Source organism: Stereum hirsutum (genome assembly GCF_000264905.1).
Source record: "Stereum hirsutum FP-91666 SS1 unplaced genomic scaffold STEHIscaffold_19, whole genome shotgun sequence".
In the NCBI taxonomy this organism is placed as follows: Eukaryota; Fungi; Basidiomycota; class Agaricomycetes; order Russulales; family Stereaceae; genus Stereum; species Stereum hirsutum.
In genome coordinates this window covers 384,749-411,064 of record NW_006763149.1, presented here as the reverse complement: position 1 = coordinate 411,064, position 26,316 = coordinate 384,749, and the positions used below count along the sequence as shown (strand labels likewise).

The window sequence follows — 26,316 nt, the reverse complement described above, 5'->3', positions numbered from 1 at the left end:
ACAGGGGACCGTTGGTACATCTTCTTTAAGTAATAGTCTACTTATTATTAGGGACTTTTTTCAGCCATTGACAGGCCCAGCCTCTACAACATTTTATGATCTTCTGAAACGATCGATGATTGAGAATGGAAGCAAAAGAAAAAGAAGTGTAAGAGATACATGTGTGTGTGAGGACGAACTCGACGAATGTGCTACAGAATATAGATGGAAGCAGGAAGGTAGGTATGAGTGAAGTAGAAAGTAATGGTCCACGTATAGAACGAGCATGCCCAAAGAGAATAATCACAACATATCGATAAACAACCTCTCAAACGAGGACACCACTGTGACCACATTACGCAAGCCCATATACCACAGTAAACAAGAGAATTTTATCCCTGAAAAATCGAGCAAAGGGAAAGAATAATTGTCTGAGTAAATATAACGACAGATCTCGACGGATCACGGGCGTCCACCTAGCTTCCCATTTCGACGTCCCGGTGGTATATTATGTTCGAAGGTCAATTCATGATAAGGCGGAGGAAGCTCTTGGACCACAGTATCTGGCACAGAAGCGTCCCTGTGCTGCAAAATAACGACGTCCCTCCCCAACCTATCTTCACTCCAACTCTCCCTCAAGGTCCCCTGCTCGAAAGTGCGCAGATTATTGAACGAGCGCGAGCGAGTTACACCACGATTGCGGTCTTGACGCTCATGAGTCCTGGCCCTCGACGACGAATTCGAATCAGAAGGCCGAGGTTGATCTTGGCCATTCGGACGTGTATGTGGATTCGAAGAATGGATGGGGGAGATGACGGACGAGGATGCGGAGGGACGGACGTTGGGTGTCGAGCGATAAGACCGCAGGTGGCCATGGCCGGGTTGAGAGTCGTAGGAATGCAGCTGTAATGGTCGGTGGTCACTTCGGGGGTAGGTAGGATGCGAAGAGGGTGTGCTTGATGTAGGGGTCGTGACGTCGCGGTGCCGTCTGGATTGTGGCGGCGATAGAGGGCTGGCGGGTGTAACCGGTGTTGGTGTTGATGGGAGTGGACGTGATGCAGGACTGAGGGGTGAGGCGGCGGATGGAGCGTTGAACGGGAAGCGACTCCTTGTTGGTGGAGTGGGTAAAGGGCGGATGGGTGTGGAGGTGACGCTAGAAGATGGAAACGTTCCTCCTACACTTGGCGAAAAGTGCTCTGCTCTTTCCGGAGAGCATACGGCGCCGACATCTTTGGTACTGCACAGCGGTGGACTGGGGTCCGGATTATTCGCAGGGGAAATGTCGAGGACCTCAATATCCAGGCGCAAACGAGGGTGATTGTAGATAGACGAAGATGTTTGAGTATCGTCAATGGTGTAGGGTGATGTCCGTGAATTGGAGTCATCGTCGATCGTATCCAGGGTCAGCTTTGGCTCTGACCTTGACTTCATCTTGGCAAAATCATGCGACCGTTTGTTCTTTAGTGGACTGATGAAGGTATTGGAGACCAGAGTGGTATCTCCCCCAGCATCGGACGTCCACGTCCGTGGCATCGCGTCTTGCGAGCATTTACGGCCCCAGCGCCACCTGCCAGTTCTACGCAGGAAGAAAACGAAGGCGACGAAACAGAGGATGATCACACAGACGGCGACGCCGATGCAGATACCAATGATCAAGGCTATGCGATGTGCAGATTGCTGTGAGCCATTGGCTGCAGCACCCGGCACCTCAGCATCAAGCAATCCCCGGGAGGAAATACGATCGCCACTTGCGCCACAGGAGGGATCTGATGGTCGAATGGTATTGATGCTGAGAGTCTGCCCAGCCCAGATACCGTTCCTAATCAAGAACAAAGAATACCAGGAGTTAGCACTCAAACACATATACACCACTCGTACAGGCACTGACGCGTCGCTGACGGAGACTAGGAACACCGAAGGAAAGTCAGCATTCATCTGCACTTTGCGTTCCACGCCAAAGCCGCTACGCACCAAATACATCGGTATCGGGCGCTGCTCTATTAATGTACGTGAACGTGTGGTCCTCAGAACCAAGAGTCAGATTGGTCACAGAAGCGCCAGCTTCGGCGATGGAGACGGTGTAAGGTGGCGTGCCCTTGTTCATGTGAAGTTCACAGGCATTCCTGTCCCTCTTGACGTTTATTGCGAGAAGTGGGGACGTCGAAGGGACCGAAGGAAGGCAAGAGGCAGAAGAACCAGCTATACACACGAGTCACCGGGTCAGTCCCTATCTCAGACGCGACGTTGGCTGCCGTACCTTGTATAGAATAGAGAGACGAGACACTTCCGCCTCTGCCTTGGGAATCGACCACACTCACAAGTACGTTGGAACCTGCCGCAAGATTAGCACATGAACCAAGTAAGAAATATGACAAGAAACGTACCTGCGCGGTGATTTACCAGCCAATTGAGATTGCCAGCATCGGAACCAATCTCACTGACTGTGACTATTCCGTCGAGCTCATACGCAACAACGTAATATGGTGGAGATCCAAGGTGAGGCCCATCCCTTTGCTCGCTCACCACGACGGCGATACTTTCGCATTCCACAAGTCGGGGATTTCGCTGCAAACACCAGTCACAGAGTCGTAGTTCGCTCAGAAGAGAGAAGAAAGCAATTCGAGATCAGACCAACGACTTACGTTGTCTGCAAACGACCAGCCGAATGATATCTCCTGTGCTCGCGCCCAGCAGGGCATCATAAGAGAACTGGCGACCGCCATCAAGATGGGCAAAGTGAACCATCGCAACGACATGGCAGAGGGAAAAGGTCACAATGAGGCCAGAACAACGAGCGAGTGTCGTGTGGGGACGATCCCAAGGTCGAGCGTGATGCCTGAAGGACTCACGAAGCGTTATGTACAGCTAGGACTGGGAGATGATGGAGGTGGAGACAAAAGATGTCTAGCGCCGTGGAACGGTTATTCTTGTGAAACGTGCCCACGAAGGGGATTCCCCTTTGAGCACAAGTCGGATCACTGGCGGGCATGCGAGATGAGAATGATAGGAATCCACATCTCCCAACTGCTATAAGTAGGAGCTTCGGGCGCGTGAGAGGCACCGAACCAGGGACTTCTCGGTATTCACCAGGAACACCACCGTTCGAGGCTGAAGACTAGTGTTCCACCTAACGGTCATTGCTAGGATATATCGTGAGATTAATCAAACAATTGGGCCACGAAACGGGAAAAGCTCTGGCGCTTTTGGAAACAAAGGCCATCAAGCTGTGTACGGTAAGAGATTTCTGTCAGAAAGAATATGGAAGTCTGCGCAACCGACTAAGGCAGCTGATGCCGTGCAAGGAGACACGACAGGATCGGAGAGCTCAGCAAGCATGCAAGAGAGATGAGCGACTTATCGCAGCACACAACGCCGACCGGTTTCCTTTCTTTCCACTGCGTGATTCATCGAAGCAACCTGTACGAAGACAAATGACAGTCAGTTCCAGGTGAAGGCTGTGATGACGTTCTCAGCTGGAGTGCGTTAGCACCAGCACGTTGATGACTGCCACATCATAGACGCAAATGTGAGTGTCTCGCTGGCCCATACCGTGACCCCGCACCTCATTGAGCTCGACTCCATGATCATACAATTCTCATTACAACGAAAATCTGGCAAAGTACCGACAAGATTCATCAGAATTACTGCGTTTGAGAGCCATAGCCTCTGATACCCTCTGCAAAGCCCCAAGAGGTCTCCAACTTGATAGAGTCCGAGATTGAAGTGCCGGAAGCAGTGACGGTGGCGATTTGGTACTGTGTGGTAGGGGCGAGTGTTCAGAGGCATGCAAAGGACATAGTGACCGGAACGTACCTTGTTCAAGCTACGGGCATCTCGGTAGAAGAGAACACGAAGGGACTCTTCCATGATGGCACGAGCCTCCTCTTCAGTCAGAGTGTTCTCCCTGCCTTCCACAGCTTTACGGAGCAAAGGGAGAGCAATGTAGGCACCGTAACCTGTGGCAATTGTTGATGCCGAATATGTCGTTCCGAGCAGATCGACATAAGCCAAAAACCTAAGATGTATCATGTTAAAAATAAGCCCATTACGATAATTATGGTGGATTATGAAGTGCTGGAACTTACTTCTTCCCGTCCTTGAAACCACCGACCAACAAAGAGTTCCACAAGGGGTTAATCTTCGACCTCCGGGCGTACATGACGTTCGACAAGTATTCGTGGACTTCAGCAGGGCCCAGTTTGTGATTATCCTGAGTGTTCACTTCTTGTTCGATGATGAGGTCGTCAAGGATATGTTGCAGGTACTGGAAGTCGGACATGTCGCCACCTGCTCCGACAACAGTGTACTCGCCAACGGGATGCAGTCGTTGGATATCCTTGAATCGTGCCAGAGACCCATATGAGGCTAAGAACATGTTAGTCTGAAGGCATAAGTTGAAAAAGAAGAGAGACGCACCAAGATTGTCTGTAGCCATCATAATGCCATCCTTGTATGTCAAAGCAAGGACGCTCGTTCCAGTTACGATGGGTTGTCTTTTGGAAGCAGTCAGTAAATTACAGACATACATGAGTGTAGTCGCACGCACTGGGTGCGCTGTACACCATGGTCGAACGTATCCTTCGGTTCGTTCTGGGGACGGACGTGGAGAGGATAGGTTCCGTACGCATCAAACGCGTCATTTCTCTGTGAACCGTTTAGATGCATGAGTATTCCTTCGTATAGCAAAGCCATGCTATTTTCTACTGACTGGGCGGCCCCAGTTTGTTGGGAAGTGATCCATTGTGCAAGGTAGAAACTGAGAAAGATGAGGTAGGGGTAAGAGAACAAGTGCTAGTAAACGCGTACGCGTTCGACGGTGACGCGGCTAATGTGCTTATGTAATTTGTACTCTCTAGTGGCACAAGGGGCTACGCCACACTCACCCGCGTCTTTCTTTGCTACATACTCACACCTGATTCCGAGTCGACCCTAACCGCTCTTTCTTGTCACAAATACATAGCAGTCGTGGCTTTTGCGAATTGGTTTCGAGATTACGCTGAACTTTTGAGTGGACAGTCCGTTACATTGATGATTAACATTCTCAGAGAGCTGATAGGTCACCGAACTGCTTAGCCTACAAGGACTCAGTCCATTTGCCCTCTGAATGAACCTCAGCGACTTCTATTGCATATCGCATTGCGACTTTTTCTGATAACATAACATGGTAAGCGTTTATCCTTCTGCCAATTGTCAAAAGATTGGTGAGCATATATCTCGAAGTCCTCCACAGTCCATCCGTTACCAGTTCTGGACGAAGATTGCCTCCATCGTGTTCTGCACTTCCTCGACAGATCTACGATCGTAACCTTTGCGAGGACCTCACGCAATGGGGCCCTTATGACTGAGTCCCACCTCGTCCGGGATGTCCAACTTGACCGATCCACGAAACAACTCATGGCTTTCTGCCAGTTCTCTCTTTCCAGAGATGTAGGCAGCATCACCAAGGATCTGCACATACGGGGTGACGCGGCATGCCGGCTCGCAGGCGAAACAGACCTATATTGGAGAAGTGTCGTAGAAACGCTGGAGCAGACTCTTTACAAGCTTACCAACCTCGAACACTTTTCGTTGCACTCCAACACCTTGCCAGGAATTTATTCGCTGGGCCGCGAGCTTCCGATAGCTCAGACGCTCCTGGGCCGTCCTTTATTGCGATACCTCTCGGTCTCGGGTGTCGATACACCGTTCCTCCGCATGATTCATCCCATACGAGGTCTCCATCACCTAGGAATCCACGTTGCCCATTCAGCTGTCCGTTCTTCTTTCATCGACGCCGAGTCAATCGTGACAAACATGATTACCAATTCAATCGATACCCTCACAGAATTATCGCTTTCAGACATCGAACCGCCTTATCTGGTGTACAGCGAATACGAGGCCGCCGTCCGCATCAACCCTACCGTGCGCCACCTCAGCCTCCGTCACCCGACTAACTTCCATTACACCATCTCCCTCGAACGTCTTGCTCTCGCATTTCCGAACATCGAACATCTCTCTCTAGTGAAGAGTGGGATGCTTCTCGGTCAATCACGGTCTACTCTTCCTATAAAGAGTCTCAAGACAGACTCGGCCCTGTTTCCTTTCCAAGCGGTCAGCGATACGTTGACGCGCATCGAGTTCTCGAAGGACAAGTTCCTCGCGGATGGTTCGGTGGATTGGACAATTTTTCTACGCTCCATCGGGGAGTGTCCGATCACACATCTTTCGCTGCCAATATTTTTGAGGGAACCCAATTCGCCTTGCTTGTCGCAGTTGGCAGCGGCTATTCCGAACATTGAGGTCCTCGACCTTAGTATCACGGTCGCTGCATGGATAGAATCAAACGTTATATTCGAATACGTGAGTTCACCTCTGAATACAATATCGCTACAGAAGGTCATCCACAACTGAGACCTTCGCTCTCCTCAGTTCACACTACCTGACCTCGAAGAGCATCCATGCTTCCGACACCTGCAATACCTCCGCCTCGACATCTTCCACACTCGTAAGACCACCCAAGCGGACTCAGAAAATCTCATCAAGTGTCGAAAAGCACTTGCGAAGGCTTGGATCGAATGCCTTCCATCTCTGGTCCTTGTGGAGGTATCCATGCCTATCAAATTGGAGGGGCAAGATGCCATTAGGAGTCGGCTATGGTGGGAACGTGAGAAGTCAAGAAACGCGGTGGAGATATCTTACGCGGAGGGGATGTCTGCTAGAGAGAGATATCGGTATGTGTTATTAGCGACCCTTGTTAGAGGTCCCATGATAGTTGATGCTTATTTTTCACTTGTCTAGCTGGGAATCCAGTAGCGATATATGATCGCGCAGCTTCTGAGCTTTGGTTTTCTTCTCAGGCTCCTGAGACATATATCATCATCTGCGATTGAACACGCATATCACATATTGTTCTCTTGTATTGTTCTTGACGATACACACAGACACAGTGTCTATGATACCTCCGGCGAGGGAGCAGAGCCCAAATGGACCAAGATTTTTTTTTCTTCAGCTTTGATGCAACGATCTTCCTCCAAACTTGACCATGTCTTCCGGTCCAGGCCTCTATTTTTGTTTCTTGATATTCATCCGTCTCCACGTCTCTTACCGTCCCATCCACCTGTCATCTGATCCGCATTTATTCTCCTTCACTTGTATGTCCTTTCAGTCTTTTCTGCTTTCACACAATGACAGCCGTTTGCAGTACTCAGGGCGCGGCCCAGATTTTTCCCGCAAATGTTTCGAAACCGTTGATTTCTGGGTACAGACTGACACACACGATCGTTACAAAGCCGATGTACTGATATCGGGGTGGAGAGAAAAGCGGGCATGGGTAGGACGACTCGACAATTATCACAGGGACACAAAGATCAAGGTTCAATGGGAGTTGCCTTTTGGAACGCAGCCACGGTCTGGTCCAAAACCCTGCCTACATCCCTTTAGCAGCGTCGCTGAAGGTGCATACGTAAGATGTCGCCTTAAGGACAGAACTGAATCGTGAAGTCCGCCTTGAGGTGGGATGGGCACGTCCACAGAGCCGTCCCACTCGACTCGTCGTAAGCATAGCTATCAGTGGATGTAATCAGCCCTTTCTAGATGACTCCTGGAGTTTCAGAAATTAACTCACGCATAGGCATTTGGGCAATTATCCTCTGCAAGGAAGCGACCGAGATAAAGAATCAATCGTGCGTTAGAAATGATAAGACGGTCAGCGACGTACTGAAATAGTGATAATCAAGTACGCCCGATGGCGGGCATGTCGCAGCAGTGTTGTGCGAGCCGGTGCAGCAGTACGGGGAATTAGCTACGAGGATAGATAGGACCATCATTAAAATGTAAACGGTCTAGTCTCACAGTTCGACGCTAGATGAGAAATATAGTGCACGTACCGGGGTCGGGGGAAAGACCAGCCTGGCAAGCACTGCGGCATCCGACGGGGTTCCCCTTGGAGTCAAAGGGACCTTTGAGCTTAGCAGGGCCTTCAACAGCGGAGATGTTATATATGACGACTGTTTAGAACTGCGATGCGCATGTAGTAAATTACTCACAGTTGGGCGCGAGGTCTACAGGGCAATCTGCGATGTGGCATCTGGTAGAGTAGCATTGTCATGAGGCCGTATGGGCAGGAATGTGGTGTCTGATAGACCTACCCGACATTATTGGTCACACGCATCGGAAGATTGTACCCGTCCACCAACGAAACTAGACACATCCCATACATGTAGAGTATCAGAAATATGTTCTTATATCGACGACTGACCCTAATCCGACAAATGGACTCACCGTCATAATTATCAGCAGCATTAGGATCCGAGCTCAACGTGAATTCGGCAACCGTCGCAGGAGGGACACCCTACCAAAAATCATGGCCCGTCATAACCTTACGAATGGGTTTCACCATCCCCTTCATAGGAACACTCACGGTACCTGTGTGAGGATCACAAAGCAAGCCACCATTGCACCCGCCATCGAGACATGAATTTGCCCCGGGGTTCGTCCTAAAATCGCAGTTGCGGCGACCCTATCCAATGCTCAGATAAGTTCTCTGAACTGAGTTCATGACGAGATAGAAATGAGAGCAGTGGGAGAACTGACCCAGATACGACCGGCCACCCAGTTATCCGGGACATGGAAGGAGACGGAGGTGTGCGGCGCTGCTTCCCACCTGTGAAAATAGAGAAGGAAAGGAAAGTTGAGGTTCAGAGAACAGAGGGCACTGACAGACGCATTCAGTGCACATAGAAACGTACCCGGTGGCCTGTTGAGGTACAGCATTGCCGGCATGAAGGTCGGTGAAAAGCTGCAGGTATCCGGTCAGATATTACAGAGATCGATAGAAATACTGTGGATCATACAGCAGGCCTTCAAAATGATACAAGTAATCAGCATGGGACGATGATGACGGGTCCATGTCCTGACACTGACCAGATCGTGTATGGGCAGGAGTTTGTCACTGTGAACGTCCTCGCATCGACAACTCCACTGAGTACGGAGACCAGAGCAAGAGCAAGAGCAATAAATGTGGAGACAGGGCGCGCCATATTGTTCTTCGTGACTGAACACTGGAAAAAAATTGCCGGCAGAACGAGCGTACTTTATACCAGATGAACACAAGACATTCAAATAATTCGCTCTCCCCTGGTCATTCTGTGTTCGCCGTTCGCACCGCTTACCATCGACTGTGGAGACACGAGCTCTCCTCATGATTTCGACATCTGCCAGCACAAAGACTTTCGTCTGCAAGTAGTCCATGCGGAGGCCCCAGAACGAACTGTCACTTATAGTCTGTTATAGATATAGGTTCACCATTTCCTGAGGATACCGGTACCGTCGAGTGATATTTCGACTTGAATGATGACAGTGCCAGAATGGGAGAAGGAGTCGCCCATAGCATCCAGAGCACCATGACGGACGAACGAATGTAGAAGAGAAACCCCCAGGAAGATCGGGTCACATCCTACATTGTTGGTGGTTCAGGCATGCACTACCAGGGCCCGTGTTTTTCCTAGGACGCTAAGGGTGTGACGGCAAGTATCATGAGGCGGAGAACGAGAAAAGAGTTCAAGAAAAGGGTAAGCAGAAAGCCAAAAGGAAAACGAGACAAACTTGGCATTGGGCTTCAACCTGGGTCACATTGCTCATTGAGAGACAGGGTGGTGATGGCGTTCGTGACGCGTGATGTCGCAAACTTGCATTTGCTTGGGTCAACCAGATGTTAGCGAGCTAGGCATAATTGGTTCTGTCAGGATTCTATGCTCTCTGGCTAAGCCTCACGGCTTTCAGAAAGGGGATATCCTGCCTGACCTGGCCTAGCTAGTAGCCTGACCAGTCTGGCAAGGCTACTAGTGAAAGGTAGAGCTAACTGTCCGTGTGCTCCTGAACAGTGAACAACCCTACACTAATTTGTGGCATTGATTGCTATATTTACTCTACGCGTACCGGGCCTTGCATCCTTGAGGTGAGCAAGAGAAATGCTAGTAACGTCGGTTCGAAGTAGACAGCCGACTATTATCCGTGGATTCCAAGCGAAACTGCCGTCGACATTCGAGTAGGTACGACGGATGGCGAAGTGAACTTACCGGACCAATGAAGTGGAGCAAAGTCAGAGCAAAACCATCGACGACTCGGACCCCTTCGGAGAAACACCCGGATCCGGCCGAAGCGAACTTGCGCCACCGTGGCCCACCGAACACAAACGCCATTATAGAACCAGCCAATAAACATCATCATTCACGGAACATCTGCCAAGGAGAAGGCATCCATCATACAGGTGCAGAGCGAGCATTACAAGCCTTGCTTCTTGAGGAAGTCGATGATGTACGTGTAAGAAGATTGAGCTATGATAAAGATGAGAATAAATATTCAGCGTCGCATTCAATCCGAGAAGAACAAAAACAGAACACGAACCGTTGTAATGCAGGTTGACCGCATGCCCGGTGGTGGTAGGGAGGTAGGTCTCAAACGCTGATGCAACTGGGAACGCCTTCGCCACAGCGTCGGGAATGCTCGCTCCCACACCACCAGTACTATAACAATTCCCACCACAGAAAATCGCATCCTCAACACCCGTCAAAACGAGCACTGATCCCTTGAACTCCTTCGCAACAGATCCTCCTCCCTGAGTCAAGATCTCACCAACGGTGTATGGGTACTTCGTCGACTCTGAGAACGTAAGAATCGACGGTTCGAATCCACTGGGGTAGAGGAAAGCGAATTGGTTGGACTGGTTGTTGTTCCAGGTGAGGAAGCCTGGGTCGAGGTCGCTGAAACGATCAGGCTGGTTGAGCTTGGCGAGTTGGGAGTTGAAGTTCGCGAAGGTCTGTGTCTGGAAGGACGAGTTGGAGGAGAAGCCGGTAAGAACGACGGCATCCGTGAGATTTGGGGCCATGACGGAGAGACCCATAGTCAGCTCGGATCCAAAACTACAGTCATGGACAGATGTGTCAGTGATGTACGCAAAAGGGCACCGAAAGCCTGAGACATACCTATGGCCGACATGGGCAAGTTTCTGCGGAGCAGGGACGCCATCGACCTTGCCGTCCCGAATCTGCGAGGTCAGGACTTGGATGGTTGAGAGCTCCGCCGGAAACTGTACAACTTGCACGGGATCCGCGTGCGTGGACATGCCGATACCGAGGCGGTCGATGGAGAAGGTTGCGTAGCCAGCGGCAATGGCGCGGTCCACGAACGAGTAGGCAAAGTCATTGTATGGCAGGTCCCAGTAACTGTCGACAATACGTCAGTAACGATGCTACGAGCAGAGATATGGAACAGTAACGTACGACTTGTCAAATCCAATACCGTGTGTGAGGAAAAGCAGGGTGGTGGGATCGGAACCATTCGTGCAATACTGTGCAGAGATGTTATATGTGCCGGTCTCGTCGCGGTAGTCGACCAACGATTCTTCTGTGAAGTTCCCGCCGATGTTTGAGACGTTCTGGAAGAAAGTCGTCGCGTCAAGATTGTTTGACAATGTGGGTACGTTGAAGACGGCGTTCCGCGCGGCGAGCGTGACGGGGATGGTCATGTTAGTGCATTGCTTCGAAGCCTCGCGGGCTGAGAGGCCTCGAGTGACGACGCCGAGGGCAGCGGGAGACGTGAGAGCACCGAAACGCATGGCGGTTTGTTAGGGGATAGGATGTGAGGTATAGAAATGTGTAGGAGATTAAGCCTTGGGGGCATTGGGTTTCCCTCTCGACTTTATATAGTCATCCCAAGCTGGCTGAGACCTTTCGATCTGACATGACTGTAGTTGTCCGTGTCTTTCAATGAGTTCACCCGCTCGTCGATGACGTTTTGAAGAAACGTGTCACAGATGGAAGAACCTCTTGCTCACATCCGGAGAATGCGATCTGTCGTTAACCTCCGGCGGCAATCCGGCGGAGCCCAGCAATTTCGAGTTCGTTAAGGCGAAGACCACCGCCATCCGCTGTGTGAATATTAATGTTAACTTGAGTACTTGATGCAAGGGGCCGTGATTATGTGGAAAGAAATCGGGCTTACCAGAGACAAACCGGCTTTTTTCCAGCTTTTGGAGGAGACCTCCGTTCCGTATCGGCGAACCGACGAGATTTGAACGAGATCATAACATTCCAACTTCAGACAACTTGAATAGAGTCGCCGTCCCCGGAACCGAAGAAAACCGCGCCGATGTGCGGGAACAGGCAAGGACTGCGTCACTCGCCACAGGCTGGTTCAGACTGTGGCGCAAACGTCGTGTTCTAAGTCTGTTCCACATCTATTACTGAAACTGGGCGACGAAAGCAATCCAGTCAAACGCGATGCAAGCTTCTGTACGCTGTGGGATGATATAAACTTGATAGCGCGCATGTCGAACTCCAAAGCGGTAAATAGCGTAGAATACAAACCATGAGAATACAGTACCATCTCACCTCCTCTAACGCCTTCAAAGACAATCGTCCGCTGACCTCCCTAGATCCACTTTTGTCTTCATCACGATTTGCTCCCTGGCCAACCAGACCCACCAGTACTTGCTCTCTGGCTCTGCCTATCTCGGCTACCCTTCGTCTCGACCCTGACGTACTCACTCTCCTCCTTCGCCTCGTCCTGCTCCTTCTGAACTGTCATGTATGCCTGCCCGAGAATCTGCAGCGCAATGGCGCGGAGCTGGGCCTTCTCCCGTGTGATGTTCGGGTCACCAAGAACACGGTCGCATGTCTCTCGCAAGACTGATTCGACTTCGAGTTTCGTGCCCTGGAAGCGAAAAGTGGACAATGAATTTTCGCTCTACCGAGGAAAAAAAGAGGATGATATACCTTAAACAGTGCTTGTATACCTTTCTCGGCTGCTGAATCCTCAAGTCGTTTCCTCTCTTCGGGGCTCATATTACCGTTCTGTTCGGCTGCTTGGATCTGGTCAAACACAGCCTTGAGTTCTATAGCGGACCGTAGTGTGGATACACTACACAAAAGCGGATGTCAGCGATAAACAGGACGAGTAGGAAGCTATGAGTACGAACGTTTCGCTGAAAACATGATATTTCCCTTGGACATTATGCAGCCAACCACCAACACCGAGGAAAGTCTGCGCAGTCGCCAGGAAATGTTTGGCTTTCGAGGCATATACAAATCCTATCGTTTGTAGTAGCTCGACCCCATAGGACTCGCTCTTCAACTCCCTGTCGCAACCGTTGATCAATTATTTGTTCTTCATCGCCGATAGTTGGTTTAACCTACTCAGCTTCCAACGAACATATTGTCCGCCAGCTCGTGGTGACATCCTTGTCATCAGGACCAGTTGCGGACTCGGTGAAGATGCCCAACTTGCGTTCGAGGTTACTCACAAGCTCCTGTACACGCTTCTCTCTCGCTGCCGCTTTCTATATCAAAGTTAGACCACGCAAAGAAATGAAGAGCATAATGGATGATACACTTACCTCCGCAGAAACCTTCCTCGCCTTCTCCTCCCTCCGTGCCTTCTCCTCCGGACTTAGAATCTCCTTCCCCTTCGCATCCCTCTGCACCACGGCCGACCCCTGTCCCTCCTCATCCTCCGCCTCTTGCATCGCGGCCTTCATATCCTTGGCCAAACTGATATGTCCAATAATCGGAACGAACCGATCTCCACCGAACATCGCACCAAATACCTCTTCTGGGTCGACGAATCCACCTTCCGGCTGGCTCTCTTTCGATCCGAACTCGTTGTATTTTCGACGGAGGTCGGGGTCAGAAAGGGTCTGGTAGGCAATAGCGATCTCTTTGAATTTTTCTTCGGCGTTGGGATCATCAGGATTCTTATCTGGGTGGTGCTTGATGGCGAGACGTCCTATGATATACGAATAAAAAATACGAGGCCCAGGTTGACTAAAGTCAGTCTCGTGCACAATGATAGATCCAAGGAAAGGTAAAGCGCAGGAACGGGGACGTACGATATGCTTTTTTGATATCGTCTGTCGTCGCATCGACTGGAACACCCAAAAGATCATAGTACTCCATCTCTAAAGGCCGCTCCTGCGTCCCAATCTTCCTCCCGCCCTTCCTCACGCCCATACCACTTGACGAGCCTCCTCCGCCACCACCATTCGATCCTGACGCCCCACTCTTCCCTTCCACGCTCTGCAAACCCCCACCCAATACCTGCCCCGGGTAAAACACATGCGTAAACACAGCTTTACATTTGAAACATTGCACGTTCAGCGTCGTGCCCTGTCTCGGGATCGACGGGCTAGTCGGGACTGGGAATTCGAGTTGAGTACGACACGATGAGTTGGAACATGTCGTGAGGATGTGCGGTTGGTGTGGCCGGGACTGGATGGGGGAGGACGAGGTTGAGGAAGACATTGGGTGAAGCACCACGGCGCCACAAGTCGATGGATGCGCGTCGCGCTCGTTGCCGACGGCTGCGTAAGGGCTGTGGGCCACCCTGCTCGGCTGAGTGGAACGAACTCAGCGAGTTGGCAAAGTTCGCTGCACTGCAGGATTAAGAAATCATTGGCGAGATCATCACGTTAAACAAGGCATTCTTCAGACAATACTCAGGCTAGATCGAATTCCAACGAGGTGGTAGAGACACAACAACGCCGTAGCGGACCATTTTGATTCAACAAACAAAAGCCGGGAGGTGCACTGCATCCCCGGACCGTCTATGTGTAATAAAGGTAACTATAACAAAGGCATCTCTACGAAGCTTTTTATGGTATGAAGTATAAGTATAATGGCAAGCCAAACAAAAGCACTCCGCTCCTTCAAGGAGGCGAGACATGCTAAAGCGATGAAAGAGCGCGGCCAAAAAACCCATCCCTGATACGAGTGAAGTAAAGGAGTGGAGAATGATAGATGAATGGGATGGGGTAGCGATGATGAAAAAGTTTTGGGGACCCAGCCACACGAGATGTGCGTAATTGATACAGGTAGGGGCAACGAGCAATGAACCCGAGGACTATCGATACAGGGCAGATTACACGGAAGATAGAAGGACCAGAGAAAGGCGGGAGTTGGGAAGAGACGATTCTAGGTTACAGCCAAGAGGAACGGATTTAGGAGGTGTAGTACCAGGAGACCTCGACGACACCGACGGACTCGTCGGCGAAGGTCTGGAAGAGGGTGGGCGACATGTCTGCAAGACGACAAGAAGTGATGGTCAGTAATTGATCATAAGATGGGTGGAGAAGAGAACGTACCAAGGTCGCCGGAAGAGCAGCCCATGCACTTGTCCTCGACGGTGGCGGTGTGAGTCTCGCCATTGGCGGTGATCTTGAGAGTCTAAACGTCCATATGAGTGCATTGTGAGCAAGAGAAACATAATGAACAGAACGAGAAATGATGAACGTACCTCTCCACAGTGCTCGCCGTTACCGTAATCGGCCTGGGAAAGAGCAACGATATAGTCGCTATCGGTGTTGGTAGTTCCACACGCGCCCAGACCTAGAGTGGTGAAGGATAATGGTTTGGTCAGAACTTATGCGAAGTCCACGATAGATGAGAACGCTGAACCTGTTGCGTAGTATGTGCCCTAGTGAAGGAAGTGAAGTGAGTATAAGCTAGCACGGAGTACAGGAACAAAAGCGACGTACACGGCCAGAGTTGCTACGCTTTTGGATGGGACCAGCAGCGGTCATAGAGAAGAGGGCGAAGAAGGCGACAAAGAGGACGGCGAACATATTGTGTATGTTAGAAGAGTCGGTGCGGGTGGTTGCAAGGTGTGCAAGTAGGTCTCAGGAGTGAGTGAGTGAGGAGGGAAAGAGCAAGCTCGAGTCTCGTTGATGGAATTGAAGAGTGAGGGAGGATCTGAGGCGATGGGGGAAATGTAGAGCATAGACAGGAGACCTTATATATTCGCCGGCCCAAGGAGGAACAAAGGCGAAGTTTGTTTGAACGACCAATGAGCGCGCAGCAAAGATAATGAGGGGACTGCGGCTTTGACAAAAGACCGCCGTGAACGACCAAGTTCGAGACCGCGCAGTTTCAAAAGCTGCCTGAGCAAAGGACGAACCCTGAACATCATGTATACCCCGGAAAATTGGCTCAAAATATTCGGGGACGGTACGGAAGCCGAGTAACATAGGAGGCCTAGACAACGACAAAGGGTTGAGCGCTTGTTGTGGAACAATAGATCTCTGTCGATTATCGGGTGTAGATTACAACGGAAGCGAAGCAAACACGATCCAGACGCTGTTTTTAGAAGTTTGTTTGACCTGGTTCGTCGACAAGACTGCATGAAGTTGTATATAAGCAGTGGTGTCGAAGCTCCAAATTATGGGCCTAGAGGCTTTGCTGTTCTCTTGGTGGCTTCACCACGCTAGCCAAAGAAAAGAACGCTTTGATGTCGCAGTTGACTGCGAATACCTCAAGACAAAATGCGCAGAAGTACCGCCACACTTCGCACATGCGTTGGTTGTCGCCCTCAAAGCAAGGATTTTTTTTTGAAAAACAAATGCAAGGAGCAAAAACGGGATTTAGGGCCGAGTCCGAGTCCTATTGCGTGGAGAGTTACCGATGAGGGTGCTCAGAAAAAAATGCTGCGAAGATATGACGATCGGTGTGGGTGGATGACAGAAGATTAGGCCTCAGGAGGAGGAGGAGCAGGTCGGGGACGTTGTCCGACTCCACAAAATGTTCTCGATCCCGCCACATCGGACTTTCCGCCAAACGCCGCCAGTTGCCGCCGGTACGATCCGGTACCGAGTTCTTGAAGGGAGTGGCGTACGGAGCTCAGGCTGATCGTTGTGGCACAAGCCCACGGCGCACGCCCATATCCCAAGAATAAGATAGGATTTACTTCCTCGGATGTCGCTGAACTTCCGTTTGATTTGCGTGTATTTGACGTGTAGTTGTGCCTCGTAAATATTATGTGGTTGAGACCGGTGATAGCAGATATTTCAGCTTGGACTCGAACTCAAAAGCTGCCTACAGAACTTCCGAACGCCTCGAGACGGTACCAGACTACATACATGTCAGCCTGAGTACATCTGAACGGTCAATATACACAGCCATCCGAAATTCCCGTTAAGCATACCAAAAAGTAGCGAAAGACTGACTCGAACCCAGCTCAAGGCTTCAACAGATATCCAAACACATCCTCCATTAACGAATCGTCCAGGCCGTCCAGTACCAGCTTACTTTGCGAAGACCGCGACGCTGCCACCGAAACTCTCGTTCTGATTCCGTCAGTCTCCTCGCCCACGCTCGCCCTCCGCGCGTTATTCTCATTCATAACCATGCCGACGCTCTTTCTTCGTTGATGATGAGATTCAGGCGTATCCTGAAGAGATATTCGAGAGACCATGGCGCTAGTCGAATGCGGGAGACGGCGCCGCTCGCTTTGGCCTGCGATCGAAGCACATGTGCGGGTTGGGGAAAGAAGTAGTCCACCAGAAGAGTGAGACTGGGATAAAGTTGGCGAGGTGCCAACATCGGGCTGAGGGAGGGTAAGAAGCCAACGATCGATAGAACTGGCGTTTCGCGCGTGCTTCGAGTGGTTGATCCGCGAGGAGGTTGAAACCTGAGGTTGCGCCTGAGTCGAACAGAGGAAGGGCGCTGATTTCGTCATGGATGGATGAGTGCTGGCAGGTCCTCGGCATGGCGAACCTGAGCCAGATTCAGCCTTGAGGGCCTGAAAATTGTGTATGTCTAGGCTTGGTGGTGTGTGGGCGGCAGGAGGGAGCTCATCGTTGTATGATGAAAAGTCAAAATCTAACCAGGACGGTCCGTTGGATTTGAACATCGCACCCGAGCGCTTCGTAGCCTTTGTAGTGAAGTCGAGCGGTGGGAGCGTGTGCATAGCCTGAGACTGAAAGGCGCTTCTACTCGTCTTCACCTCGGTCGTTGATATGGCTGCGGCCTGCGTAATGTCGAGGTGCATCCTCTCGTAGATGACCTTAGGTCGACCACCAGTAGCGACGAGTAGAGACGGTGTAGGCGAAGTAGCTGCTCGTCTAGTCCGGCGGCCTCCAGGACTCGGCATGAGATACGGGCCACGAGCTTTTGAAAACGATCGGTCTACCACAGCCTGAGCCGAGGAAGGGCAACCCATAGCCTCTCCTGTGGTCTTTCGAACCGGATGACATGCACCGCGCGTCATCCGCATCCTCCTGACCTGACTCTCCAACGCCGCCCTCCTCAAAACTTGCAGTTCCCTCACAGCCTTCGTTGGGGAACTGGTCATGGAATTGAGACTGATGTCCTTTATCTGGCGCTCGAGATCAGATAGAGGCGATGGAGAGAGAGATGAGTCGTCACTGTCCAGTCCGAATTCGGTGAAACCGCTCGAAGACGTGAACAGCGATTCGGACACAGAGCGGAATGCTGACAGAATTGGCGTCGGAGACGAAGATTGCGGATCCGTGTGCGAGGCAAACTGAGACTGAGCTTTAGCAGAAACAAGCTCGGAGGTAGCAGAAGGAGGGGATATGTGTGTCTTTTGCCGAGAGACCGCAGACATAGGAAGCGATGAAGGAGCCGGCGAGAACGAGGAATATGTATGGGTTCTAGATCGCGAAGTCAAGACTGGGCCAGCTGGAGTGGTTATAGACCTGCGAGGTTGCGGGCGAGAAAGAACCAGAGCCACAGCAGACTGCTTGGCCGCCACCGGCCCGGGGGAATCAAGGTTGAATGAGCGAGAAAGAGGAAAGGTGGGACAAGAAGATGATGCAGGAGTTTTGCGGGTGTATACGAGTCGTCCGTGAGAAGAATCCTTCGAGAACGCAGGCCGTCCACGACGATAGATTGAGCGTGGACGTCGCCATTGAGAAGTAGAAGGCAAAGGCGTCCCAAAACCCTGGTGATCCTTTTCAACGAAGGTGGCGGTACCCGCCCTCGAGTTCTCCGCTTTCACAGAGAGAAGACATTGGCGATCTCCCTTCACATCATCCCCGGTCGTCTCTTTCATAGGCAGCTGACCTTGGGTCTGTCCACCCTTTCCCTCGCCTTCGTTCTCCTTGTCGTGGGGACGACTGAACCTCCGCGCGATATACGTCGTCCGAGGCGACGACACGCCTCTTTGTAAATTTCGTGTGCCTTCGCCCCCATCAAACGCCGCACGTCGAGTAGCAGCGGTCATATCTGCCGAAGTGTCGGATCGATATACACGTTTGGTGCCACTGAGGCGCCTAGAAAGATGTTCCACGAGACCAAAGGCATTTGTGCCAGAGCGAGAGTCGGCGGGTCGGTTCTGGTCCTTGCGGAATTTGGCGTGTTCTACCAGGGGGACTCGGGGTATATTTGGAGCAGCTTGGTCCGTGGTGTTCATCGAGCGAGCTATGGGCGGCATAGAAATGTTTGCAGAAGATGTAAAAGAGTGTGGTATGCGTAAGTAGAACGCGCAGGGCTAGAATGAGATTTGAGTAGAGGATGAATGAGGGAGACAACTTCAGCGAATAACGGCGGAGAGCTCAGAGCAAGGTGGGCGGGTGGCTCACGTGACCGAACTCCGTCGCTAGATCGACTGTTCGTTTTGATGACCGTGACATCGATCGCATCTCGAACTTCAATGCGACACTTCAGGCAAGTGAAAAATGTGCATCCTTGTGGAGGAATTAAGTGTTCTTTTCTTGAAGATTAGAAGACTTCTCCGCAACTTCTCCGGGTGCGAGCTTAGGTTAAAGCAAGGTCAAGCCGCTACTAAGTACAAGTTTAGTAGCTCCATTGCCGATAGCTCGGAGACGGTCTCTAGAAAACCTGCAGGAGAGTTGAGAGTATAAATAAAGCACGAGCATGGACAGAGGAATTTCGACAGTTGTAACTTGTAAGTACCTGCGTGTGAGTCCAAAAGAAAGCCAGTCCCGGTTGGACCCGATGAGCCTGCGAATATTGAACAGTGGCGTCTAAACGGATACACGCCACCCGATCGCGCCTTGTTGTTGTTGTCACCCGAATTTGTTCGTTCGTGCTGGTCACTGTCCCGTAATAAAGTCCTCATCACATACAAGTTATACTAGCACTCAAACTGCATTCCGTAAAAGGCCATGTTTACACGAGAACATAAGTTTCAAGAAATGGGTAGAAGGATCATTGTCATATAGTCGATATGGTACACTTCATGTACTACTTATACTATGTAGTATCCTCGATTTGTCGTCCTCTAACTATCTTACTCAACATAGGCCAAAAAAAATCAGAGACAGGAGAAAACAGACATCATAAGAATAGTAAATCTGATTTTTCTTGAAGGCCTATCTACCCGATCTGGCGGCCTACTTCCAATCGACCTTGTGCACAACGGTCTGCAATGCCGCCAACCATTCCGAGTCCACAACTCTACCACGAATACCTTCGTCACGCAATTCCTCTAACTGTTTACCTCGCTCTTGGCAATCCTTCAAGTACCCAAGGAACCTGCGCTTCAACTCTGGCTCTGCGTCGACCTCCAGCAAAATGATCCGACGAAGCAGCGGAAATATGATGTTATATGCGTCGCAGTCCGGATCTGGGATTCCAGATTTCCAGACGCTGACGTGCATATCTAGAAAAAGAACAAGAGCGGCCGAATTTTCCAGGACAACTGTGTGAACAGTGCTGAACGGTCGGGCATCCTGCAGATAATGAGTGCGGGCTCGGTGTGTAAGCGTAGGGACCGAGAGGAAGAGGGATTCTACACTGGAGACGTGGAGTATATGTATGAGTATCATGAGGGAGTATATGGCGTCCACGAAGAGGGGGTGGCAGATGGTCTCGAGTGTGAAATGTGTCTGAGAAGTGCATACATTAGCACCGATGCTGCTGGTGCTGCGCAGCGGCCAATGCGTAAGGGATGAATATCCGTCGATGGTGATTGGGCCGTACACGTCGATAGTCACTTTCAAGAAGCGTATCGGCTTGAATGTGAGCTTAGATACCCCGCCCATCGCAACGTCATAATTCGACAGAGACGGTGAAGACAACATGGAGAAGTGTTGAGCTTCAATCTCGACATCATCTGTGCGAGTGTATATGTTGCGCCATATGACACGCATGCGGTTCGAGGAAGGTAGAAGTAGAGATCGAAAAGGATCTATGACCTCGGAGGGCCGGGCCCAGAGAATGATCTCCTGGAGGTTTGGTAGCCTATATTGCGCGGATGGGGACAAGGTATCGGCAGGAAAAGCGTTTTCCAAGTCGAGATGCTGGAGAAGGGGCAAGGTGCCTAACCACGCAAACAAGTCATCGTACGATGGAGGTAGACACTGCGCAGGAAGGGGAAGTCTGAATCGTAAAGAGAGATGCTTAATGTTGGATCCAAATAATGGATACGGCCATGAAGGAGCAAGTCCTCGCAAGGATAACTGTTTCAGATCGGGGTTCTGGCCGCCAAATAAGGCAGCAGACGAGAATATGGTGCGCGGATCAAAGCCTGTGAGGCTTGGCGTTTGAAGCGTTTCCAGCGTGAAAGACTCTAATACAGATGGTGTCTGATGGCGTACACAATCGGATAATTTTCGAAGTAAATCGCGCAAGAAACTGGTGGTTCCAGAGAGGTAGACGCTTTTGGCACGCCATGCTTCGTCAAATGCATGAGTGATAGCTGCTTTGACAAGGGGCGGTAGATGAATGTATTTGAGGGTATGTTGTTCGTCCTTGGCTGCTAAAGCCTGTCGGGTTAACCGAATCGTGACTGGGGCCTCTTTCGAGCGTCCGAGAACAGCCTTCACCATCATGGGGTTTAGTATCGCGAGCGTGTGTGCGGCCCAAAGACCTGCGTTATTGAGCACGATGGCACGCCACCGACGGCATACCCATGATGCTGTGGAGGATGCAGTATTATGTTAACAGAGTCAGAATTCGTAGCCACAGTTGAGGACGCACAGTGTATCAGATCCTTGATGTCCATCTCGGCAAAGACGTGCAGCATCGTCTCCGGAGGGAGGCGGCTGATTCTAGCCAGAGCATTGCGCTGTGTAAGGCAAGCGCGGTATGTTTCAAGAAGGCGTTGCGCGACACGATCCAGGTCTTCCTGATGAGATGCAATTCTTTGTGCGTCGAGAACGGTGATGAACTCTTTGAGATTCGTGAGCTCTGGTAAATTGTGCGAAGTCATGACACGGGTGTCCTACTGATCGATAGCCGATCCAGTGGTTCTGTAGTTGAGTTTTGGGCAGGTAGAGTTATAATTCTTCGTTGTTGATCATGATAGTGGAGACTTGACGTTAAGAAAGAGGGTACCCTTGATATACGGTACACTCGAGGTTTGGACTGGTTTGGAACAAAGGGAGAGCAGGTTCGATTTCGTCGCATCTTACGCGCGTCGCTCTCACGTGACATCGAGGGAACGCGTCGGGCTACGCGAACGCGACGACGCGGAGTCACCTCTTGGAGAGAACTTCCACAGTCGGCCCTATCCAAGACTCTTAGGTTTTACTAGGATCAGGCTGATCATGTGGATAATCGACGGTCAATTCGATGGCGATGACCAAACGAACTTACCGCCCGCGGCAAGTAGGCATCAACAACTCTCACTCTTGTCTGAGTTCATGCTTATGTATGTCGACAGAGTCAAAGCTGCTCAAAACGGGGTCTCAATACGCCTTGGGACGTCGAGATACACCCCTTGTTGTCAACTCGCACAAAATCTCGAAACATCACGGAACATTTATCGTAGGAGGATACACCGCAGATGATGTGGCGAGTCGTGTCTCATCTTCTCCTCCAAGTATTTGATCTCTAATATTTCCAGCGACATGGACAGGCAAATCCGGATAGGATCCCAACGCTCGAATATTCGAGTCTGAAGGGAAAGGCTCCTTATCTTAAACGTGATGGACAGACGACATATTTACCTCCTGGCAGCGTACAAACTTTGCAGGACGGCGATATAATATCCCCAATCAGTGGTTGCGAGTTAAAGTACGCTCCCCATTCGTTGGCCCCACTTCACTGATATGTAACAATATCTATAGGCTGACTTGGCAGCGCATGTGCTGCTACGAGCCATCCATGAAGGGAAGGTCAGCCGTGTCCATCGACGGATGTGCATCTCTAGGTGCAACATTCTCTTATTCTTATGTTGAAGTATAGGAGCGCTAACAGCGCTGAATATTAGGCATCAATTTCGTCCGAACTCCTGACCCGTCAATCACTCATCATCTCACCCCTTCCATTACGCTCACCCCTGCTGTCGCCACGTCTTTACTCATCGCTGCCCATTTCGTCAAACCTGACTGGCTTACCGACCTCCTTGCATCCGCTACCCTCCCTCCAACCGACCCCAAATCCCCCGAGTATAAACTGAACTTACCATCCGAAGCCAAGTATCAGCCCGCCTTCACCTCTTCCGTCCTTTCCGAAATCAAAAATTTCGAGAAGTACTGGCGACCGAATGAAGAGAGGATGAACTTCTTGTCCAAGTACAAGTTCATCTTTGTCGGAGAAGCAGGAAGAGAAGCCAGTTCCGAGTACCACACATTAGTCGAGAGAGGTAGAGGAGAACTTGAAGTGTTTGACGTTGCGGCTGGTGTGGAGAAGTGGGGCAAAGCGATAGAGAAGGGAAAGAAAGGGGCGACGAAACAGCATGGCAGGCTAGTACTGGTAGCGGACTCAGAGGTGATGGAAGCAGCCGCGGGGAAGAAAGTCTGGAAGGCGTTTGTAAATGAAGCGATGAGGTGTGTGTCCACCATCTCAGACTTTGCGTATTTCTTCGACGTGGAACATGCATTAATGTTTATTCGGCGGTATTGTAGCTCTGACTTAGAGTTTATTCTTCCTGAGAATATTCTCCAGGCAATCGCTCATGTAGATAAGTCCTGGATGGAGTCAAGTGTCATAAACGGTAAAATTCCTTCTTGCCGTTCGTCTACCTAGACTAAATATTCTCTATATATCATTCAGATCTGCCCAGCATTGTCCAAAACACTCACCCCGACGAACCAACCTATCCACCAGACGGATCTTTGGAAGCAGGCCCTTCCTCCAACCAGGCCTCAGCACCTGTGCCAGATGAAGAGCAACCTATATCTGAGATGGAATCTGCTCTTGCCCCAGCAGCACCGGAAGAAGCCCCAGCCCGCCGTCCTTTCCGAAGAGTACGTTCTGGCTCAATTTTTGTTCCACTGTAGGCACGTAGAGCACTTACCAAAATGGTGGTCATTCTCCCTCTTCTCCTGCAGATCCGCTCAAAGCAACCAAAATCGTTGTTGAGTATGCTTGGACTTGAGGACGACGACGATTCCATCATGGATACCTCGGTCTCCGAAACCACGACACCTGCGCCTGCGCCTCCAAAACCTGTGACACAAGCACGAGTGAGCTGACTCCTCTTCTGTCATCATCGATCCCCCACAATCCTCCGTCACATAAGTTATATTGATTGCCAGACGTCAAACTATCTGTAGGCACCCTCCCGTTTCACGCCTAGGTCTCGTCGTAGCCCCGCTCCTCCCAATTCTGCCTTGGACCTCCTCGGTCTCGGCGGCGATGACGATGACGTGCTCCCCACAGCCAGTAAATCCGCATCTCTGTCCAAGTACAAGGACCTCTTCGACGCTACCGACCCGGATAAGCTGAAGAGTCAATGGGAGCAAGAAGAGCTAGAACGACAAAGCATGACACAGAGTCAGAGCGGCGTCAACGGCATGAGCGGTGGCGGAAGGTCGGCGAAGAGGGTGGCGTTGGATATTGTGGCAGAGGAGGAAGAGGAGGAGAGCCAAGCTGTGGGTGGGGGTCTTGGGGTCAGTTCTCAGGCCAGAGGGACGAAGAGAACATCCGCTCAAATGGATGTTGAGATGGACGAGGCGGAAAGGAGGGAGATGGAGGATGACCCTGATGCAGAAATGGAGGATGGGACGCAAAATCCGTACAAACGACGAGCGCTCGAGAACATCAACGGCGTCGATCCTATAGCCTCTCAAACGCAAGCGCCTCAATCTGGCACATCTCAAGCCGTACCTCCCGCTAGTCAAACAGGTAGAAAGGGCCATTTACCGACCACCTCATCTCAAAGCCTACGTTTCGCCAAACCTCCTTCTCAGCAAGACACCGACTCGAAGAAGAAGAAAAAGAAAGATGGTCCTGATACTGACGACAACTTCCTCAGAGCTGTCAATTCGGTCAAGAAGGGCAAGAAGCAAGAAGATGTCTTCGACAAGGAGTTCAACGAACTCAAAATTTCGAAGCCTGATGTCAAAGAGATGGACAAGCAGAGGAGCCAGAGGGAGGAGGAATGGAAATTGATGAGTCGTGAGGATTTTGGAGATGAGACCTTGAGGGGAAACTTCATGGTCGTGGTGGAGTTGGACATCAGTGTGGAATCGGCTAGGGCGAGGTCGGCGGCGAGGGGTGTAGGAAGGGTTGTGGCGGGACCGTTGGAGCAAGGAAGTGAGAAGTGGGCGGGGAGGCCAAATTTCAAAAAGTTCAAGAAGGTTTATTTTACCTTTGTATTTACTAGAGTCTCGAGATACTGACGCGAAATTTGCTTTAGCAACCCGTTGCACACGCCACCCGACCCAAGATAGACCTCTTCCCCAGCGAGGAGTCCACGAACGACTACGGCATGGGGACATGTACGTTTAAATTCCGCTTACCTTTCACATAATTTGACTCATCCTTCGTAGCATACTGGAAATCTAGCAAAGCCTCACAGTCGATGGACGTGTCAAGTCAAGACCCCCGTGCCACACATAAGTCTTCCAGAGCACAACGCAGTCAACCTATGGATGGCCTCCAGTCTCGGACCGCCACGGAAGCTCCAGAACACGCAGAAGTTGAATTCAACTCTGAAGAGGAGGTAGAAGAAGACGTAGCTCCCTCAAGGAAAAGAGCGCGACCTGTCGCCGTCCCCGTCCGAGCTCCGGCCTCGAAATCGAAGAAACCTCCAAGTGTGGCCAGCTCTGCAGGTGGGCGTACAACAAGATCAACACGCGCCGCATCGCAGGCTTTGTTCCTCGCCTCTGAGGACGACGAGGAGAACCAGCCAAAGAGCCGTAGCCATGCAAAGACTCGTGCCCCCGCCTCCGGGAGTAAGAAACGAGGACATCAAAGTATTCAAGAAGACGAAGAATATGAGGAGTTTGACCTTGGTTCAGTTGCTATAGATAGGGAAGACGAGGTGGCACCCGAGGATTCCGACGAGGAGACTCTGAGGACCCAGGCCAGTACAAAGTCGACGCGCAATACCGCCACCACTGGGTCTAAGAGGACTCGGAAGGTGATACAGGATGATGACTCGGACGACGCAGTGTTCAAGGGTTTCAAGGGAAGGAAGAAGAAGAAATTTTGAGTACTTAGATGTTTTTGTTGGTGTCAGGAAGGAGGTAGCTATGCTCTCTTTCAATAGTGGTGTCAAATCTACATATATGCATTCCAACATATCATCATATATCGTTGCTTTCAATTGGGGTTTTTATAATAATGTCGTGGTCGCACAGACGGGGGCCAGAAAGATGAAGCACATCAAAGCCACCATAACGCGTTATGATAATAAAATGCCACGAGCCAT

The 26,316-nt window shown here is 50.9% G+C and overlaps 10 protein-coding genes across 10 annotated transcripts; 2 read left to right on the top strand and 8 right to left on the bottom strand.

Moving 5' to 3' along the window:
• Window positions 1-441: 441 nt before the first annotated feature.
• Window positions 442-2,735, bottom strand: STEHIDRAFT_115541 (uncharacterized protein; the record flags this gene model as incomplete). Its single annotated transcript, XM_007310080.1, has 6 exons — window positions 442-1,798; window positions 1,868-1,883; window positions 1,951-2,178; window positions 2,237-2,311; window positions 2,364-2,544; window positions 2,622-2,735. 6 exons carry the CDS (start codon window positions 2,733-2,735, stop codon window positions 442-444), a joined length of 1,971 nt encoding a protein of 656 aa, XP_007310142.1.
• An 815-nt stretch (window positions 2,736-3,550) lies between these two features.
• Window positions 3,551-4,755, bottom strand: STEHIDRAFT_125695 (proteasome endopeptidase complex beta subunit). Its single transcript, XM_007310079.1, has 6 exons — window positions 4,688-4,755; window positions 4,526-4,623; window positions 4,396-4,472; window positions 4,065-4,344; window positions 3,793-3,994; window positions 3,551-3,734 (listed from the first exon to the last, which is right to left on the bottom strand). The coding sequence occupies exons 1-6, from the start codon at window positions 4,718-4,720 to the stop codon at window positions 3,621-3,623; spliced, it is 804 nt and encodes a 267-aa protein (XP_007310141.1). The 5' UTR covers window positions 4,721-4,755; the 3' UTR covers window positions 3,551-3,620.
• Window positions 4,756-4,950: 195 nt separating this feature from the next.
• On the top strand, window positions 4,951-7,065 carry STEHIDRAFT_142598 (uncharacterized protein). Its single transcript, XM_007310078.1, has 4 exons — window positions 4,951-5,143; window positions 5,200-6,318; window positions 6,388-6,689; window positions 6,757-7,065. Exons 1-4 carry the CDS (start codon window positions 5,141-5,143, stop codon window positions 6,779-6,781), a joined length of 1,449 nt encoding a protein of 482 aa, XP_007310140.1. The 5' UTR covers window positions 4,951-5,140; the 3' UTR covers window positions 6,782-7,065.
• A 368-nt stretch (window positions 7,066-7,433) lies between these two features.
• On the bottom strand, window positions 7,434-8,996 carry STEHIDRAFT_162442 (thaumatin-like protein; the record flags this gene model as incomplete). The annotated part of the gene is made up of 12 exons (XM_007310077.1): window positions 7,434-7,521; window positions 7,583-7,607; window positions 7,676-7,759; window positions 7,845-7,934; window positions 8,004-8,044; window positions 8,106-8,157; window positions 8,239-8,308; window positions 8,378-8,476; window positions 8,551-8,620; window positions 8,706-8,755; window positions 8,811-8,817; window positions 8,881-8,996. The coding sequence occupies 12 exons, from the start codon at window positions 8,994-8,996 to the stop codon at window positions 7,434-7,436; spliced, it is 792 nt and encodes a 263-aa protein (XP_007310139.1).
• Window positions 8,997-10,239: 1,243 nt separating this feature from the next.
• On the bottom strand, window positions 10,240-11,482 carry STEHIDRAFT_135041 (uncharacterized protein; the record flags this gene model as incomplete). Its single annotated transcript, XM_007310076.1, has 4 exons — window positions 10,240-10,292; window positions 10,363-10,877; window positions 10,941-11,180; window positions 11,238-11,482. 4 exons carry the CDS (start codon window positions 11,480-11,482, stop codon window positions 10,240-10,242), a joined length of 1,053 nt encoding a protein of 350 aa, XP_007310138.1.
• A 602-nt stretch (window positions 11,483-12,084) lies between these two features.
• STEHIDRAFT_105001 (DnaJ-domain-containing protein) lies at window positions 12,085-14,255 on the bottom strand (the record flags this gene model as incomplete). The annotated part of the gene is made up of 6 exons (XM_007310075.1): window positions 12,085-12,669; window positions 12,732-12,876; window positions 12,935-13,093; window positions 13,152-13,294; window positions 13,352-13,740; window positions 13,844-14,255. 6 exons carry the CDS (start codon window positions 14,253-14,255, stop codon window positions 12,409-12,411), a joined length of 1,509 nt encoding a protein of 502 aa, XP_007310137.1. The 3' UTR covers window positions 12,085-12,408.
• A 695-nt stretch (window positions 14,256-14,950) lies between these two features.
• STEHIDRAFT_67572 (barwin-like endoglucanase) lies at window positions 14,951-15,339 on the bottom strand (the record flags this gene model as incomplete). Its single annotated transcript, XM_007309930.1, has 3 exons — window positions 14,951-15,030; window positions 15,095-15,176; window positions 15,247-15,339. Coding segments are annotated over 3 exons (255 nt in total), but the record flags the coding sequence as incomplete, so codon positions are not given.
• A 1,623-nt stretch (window positions 15,340-16,962) lies between these two features.
• On the bottom strand, window positions 16,963-19,182 carry STEHIDRAFT_162438 (uncharacterized protein; the record flags this gene model as incomplete). The annotated part of the gene is made up of 1 exon (XM_007310074.1): window positions 16,963-19,182. One exon carries the CDS (start codon window positions 19,180-19,182, stop codon window positions 16,963-16,965), a length of 2,220 nt encoding a protein of 739 aa, XP_007310136.1.
• Window positions 19,183-20,104: 922 nt separating this feature from the next.
• STEHIDRAFT_162437 (uncharacterized protein) lies at window positions 20,105-21,924 on the bottom strand (the record flags this gene model as incomplete). Its single annotated transcript, XM_007310073.1, has 2 exons — window positions 20,105-21,630; window positions 21,693-21,924. The coding sequence occupies 2 exons, from the start codon at window positions 21,922-21,924 to the stop codon at window positions 20,105-20,107; spliced, it is 1,758 nt and encodes a 585-aa protein (XP_007310135.1).
• Window positions 21,925-22,204: 280 nt separating this feature from the next.
• On the top strand, window positions 22,205-26,097 carry STEHIDRAFT_142595 (uncharacterized protein; the record flags this gene model as incomplete). Its single annotated transcript, XM_007310072.1, has 11 exons — window positions 22,205-22,322; window positions 22,378-22,508; window positions 22,573-22,730; window positions 22,784-22,866; window positions 22,927-23,485; window positions 23,564-23,652; window positions 23,712-23,905; window positions 23,990-24,124; window positions 24,215-25,240; window positions 25,300-25,381; window positions 25,433-26,097. The coding sequence occupies exons 1-11, from the start codon at window positions 22,262-22,264 to the stop codon at window positions 26,095-26,097; spliced, it is 3,183 nt and encodes a 1,060-aa protein (XP_007310134.1). The 5' UTR covers window positions 22,205-22,261.
• Between the last annotated feature and the right edge of the window lie 219 nt (window positions 26,098-26,316).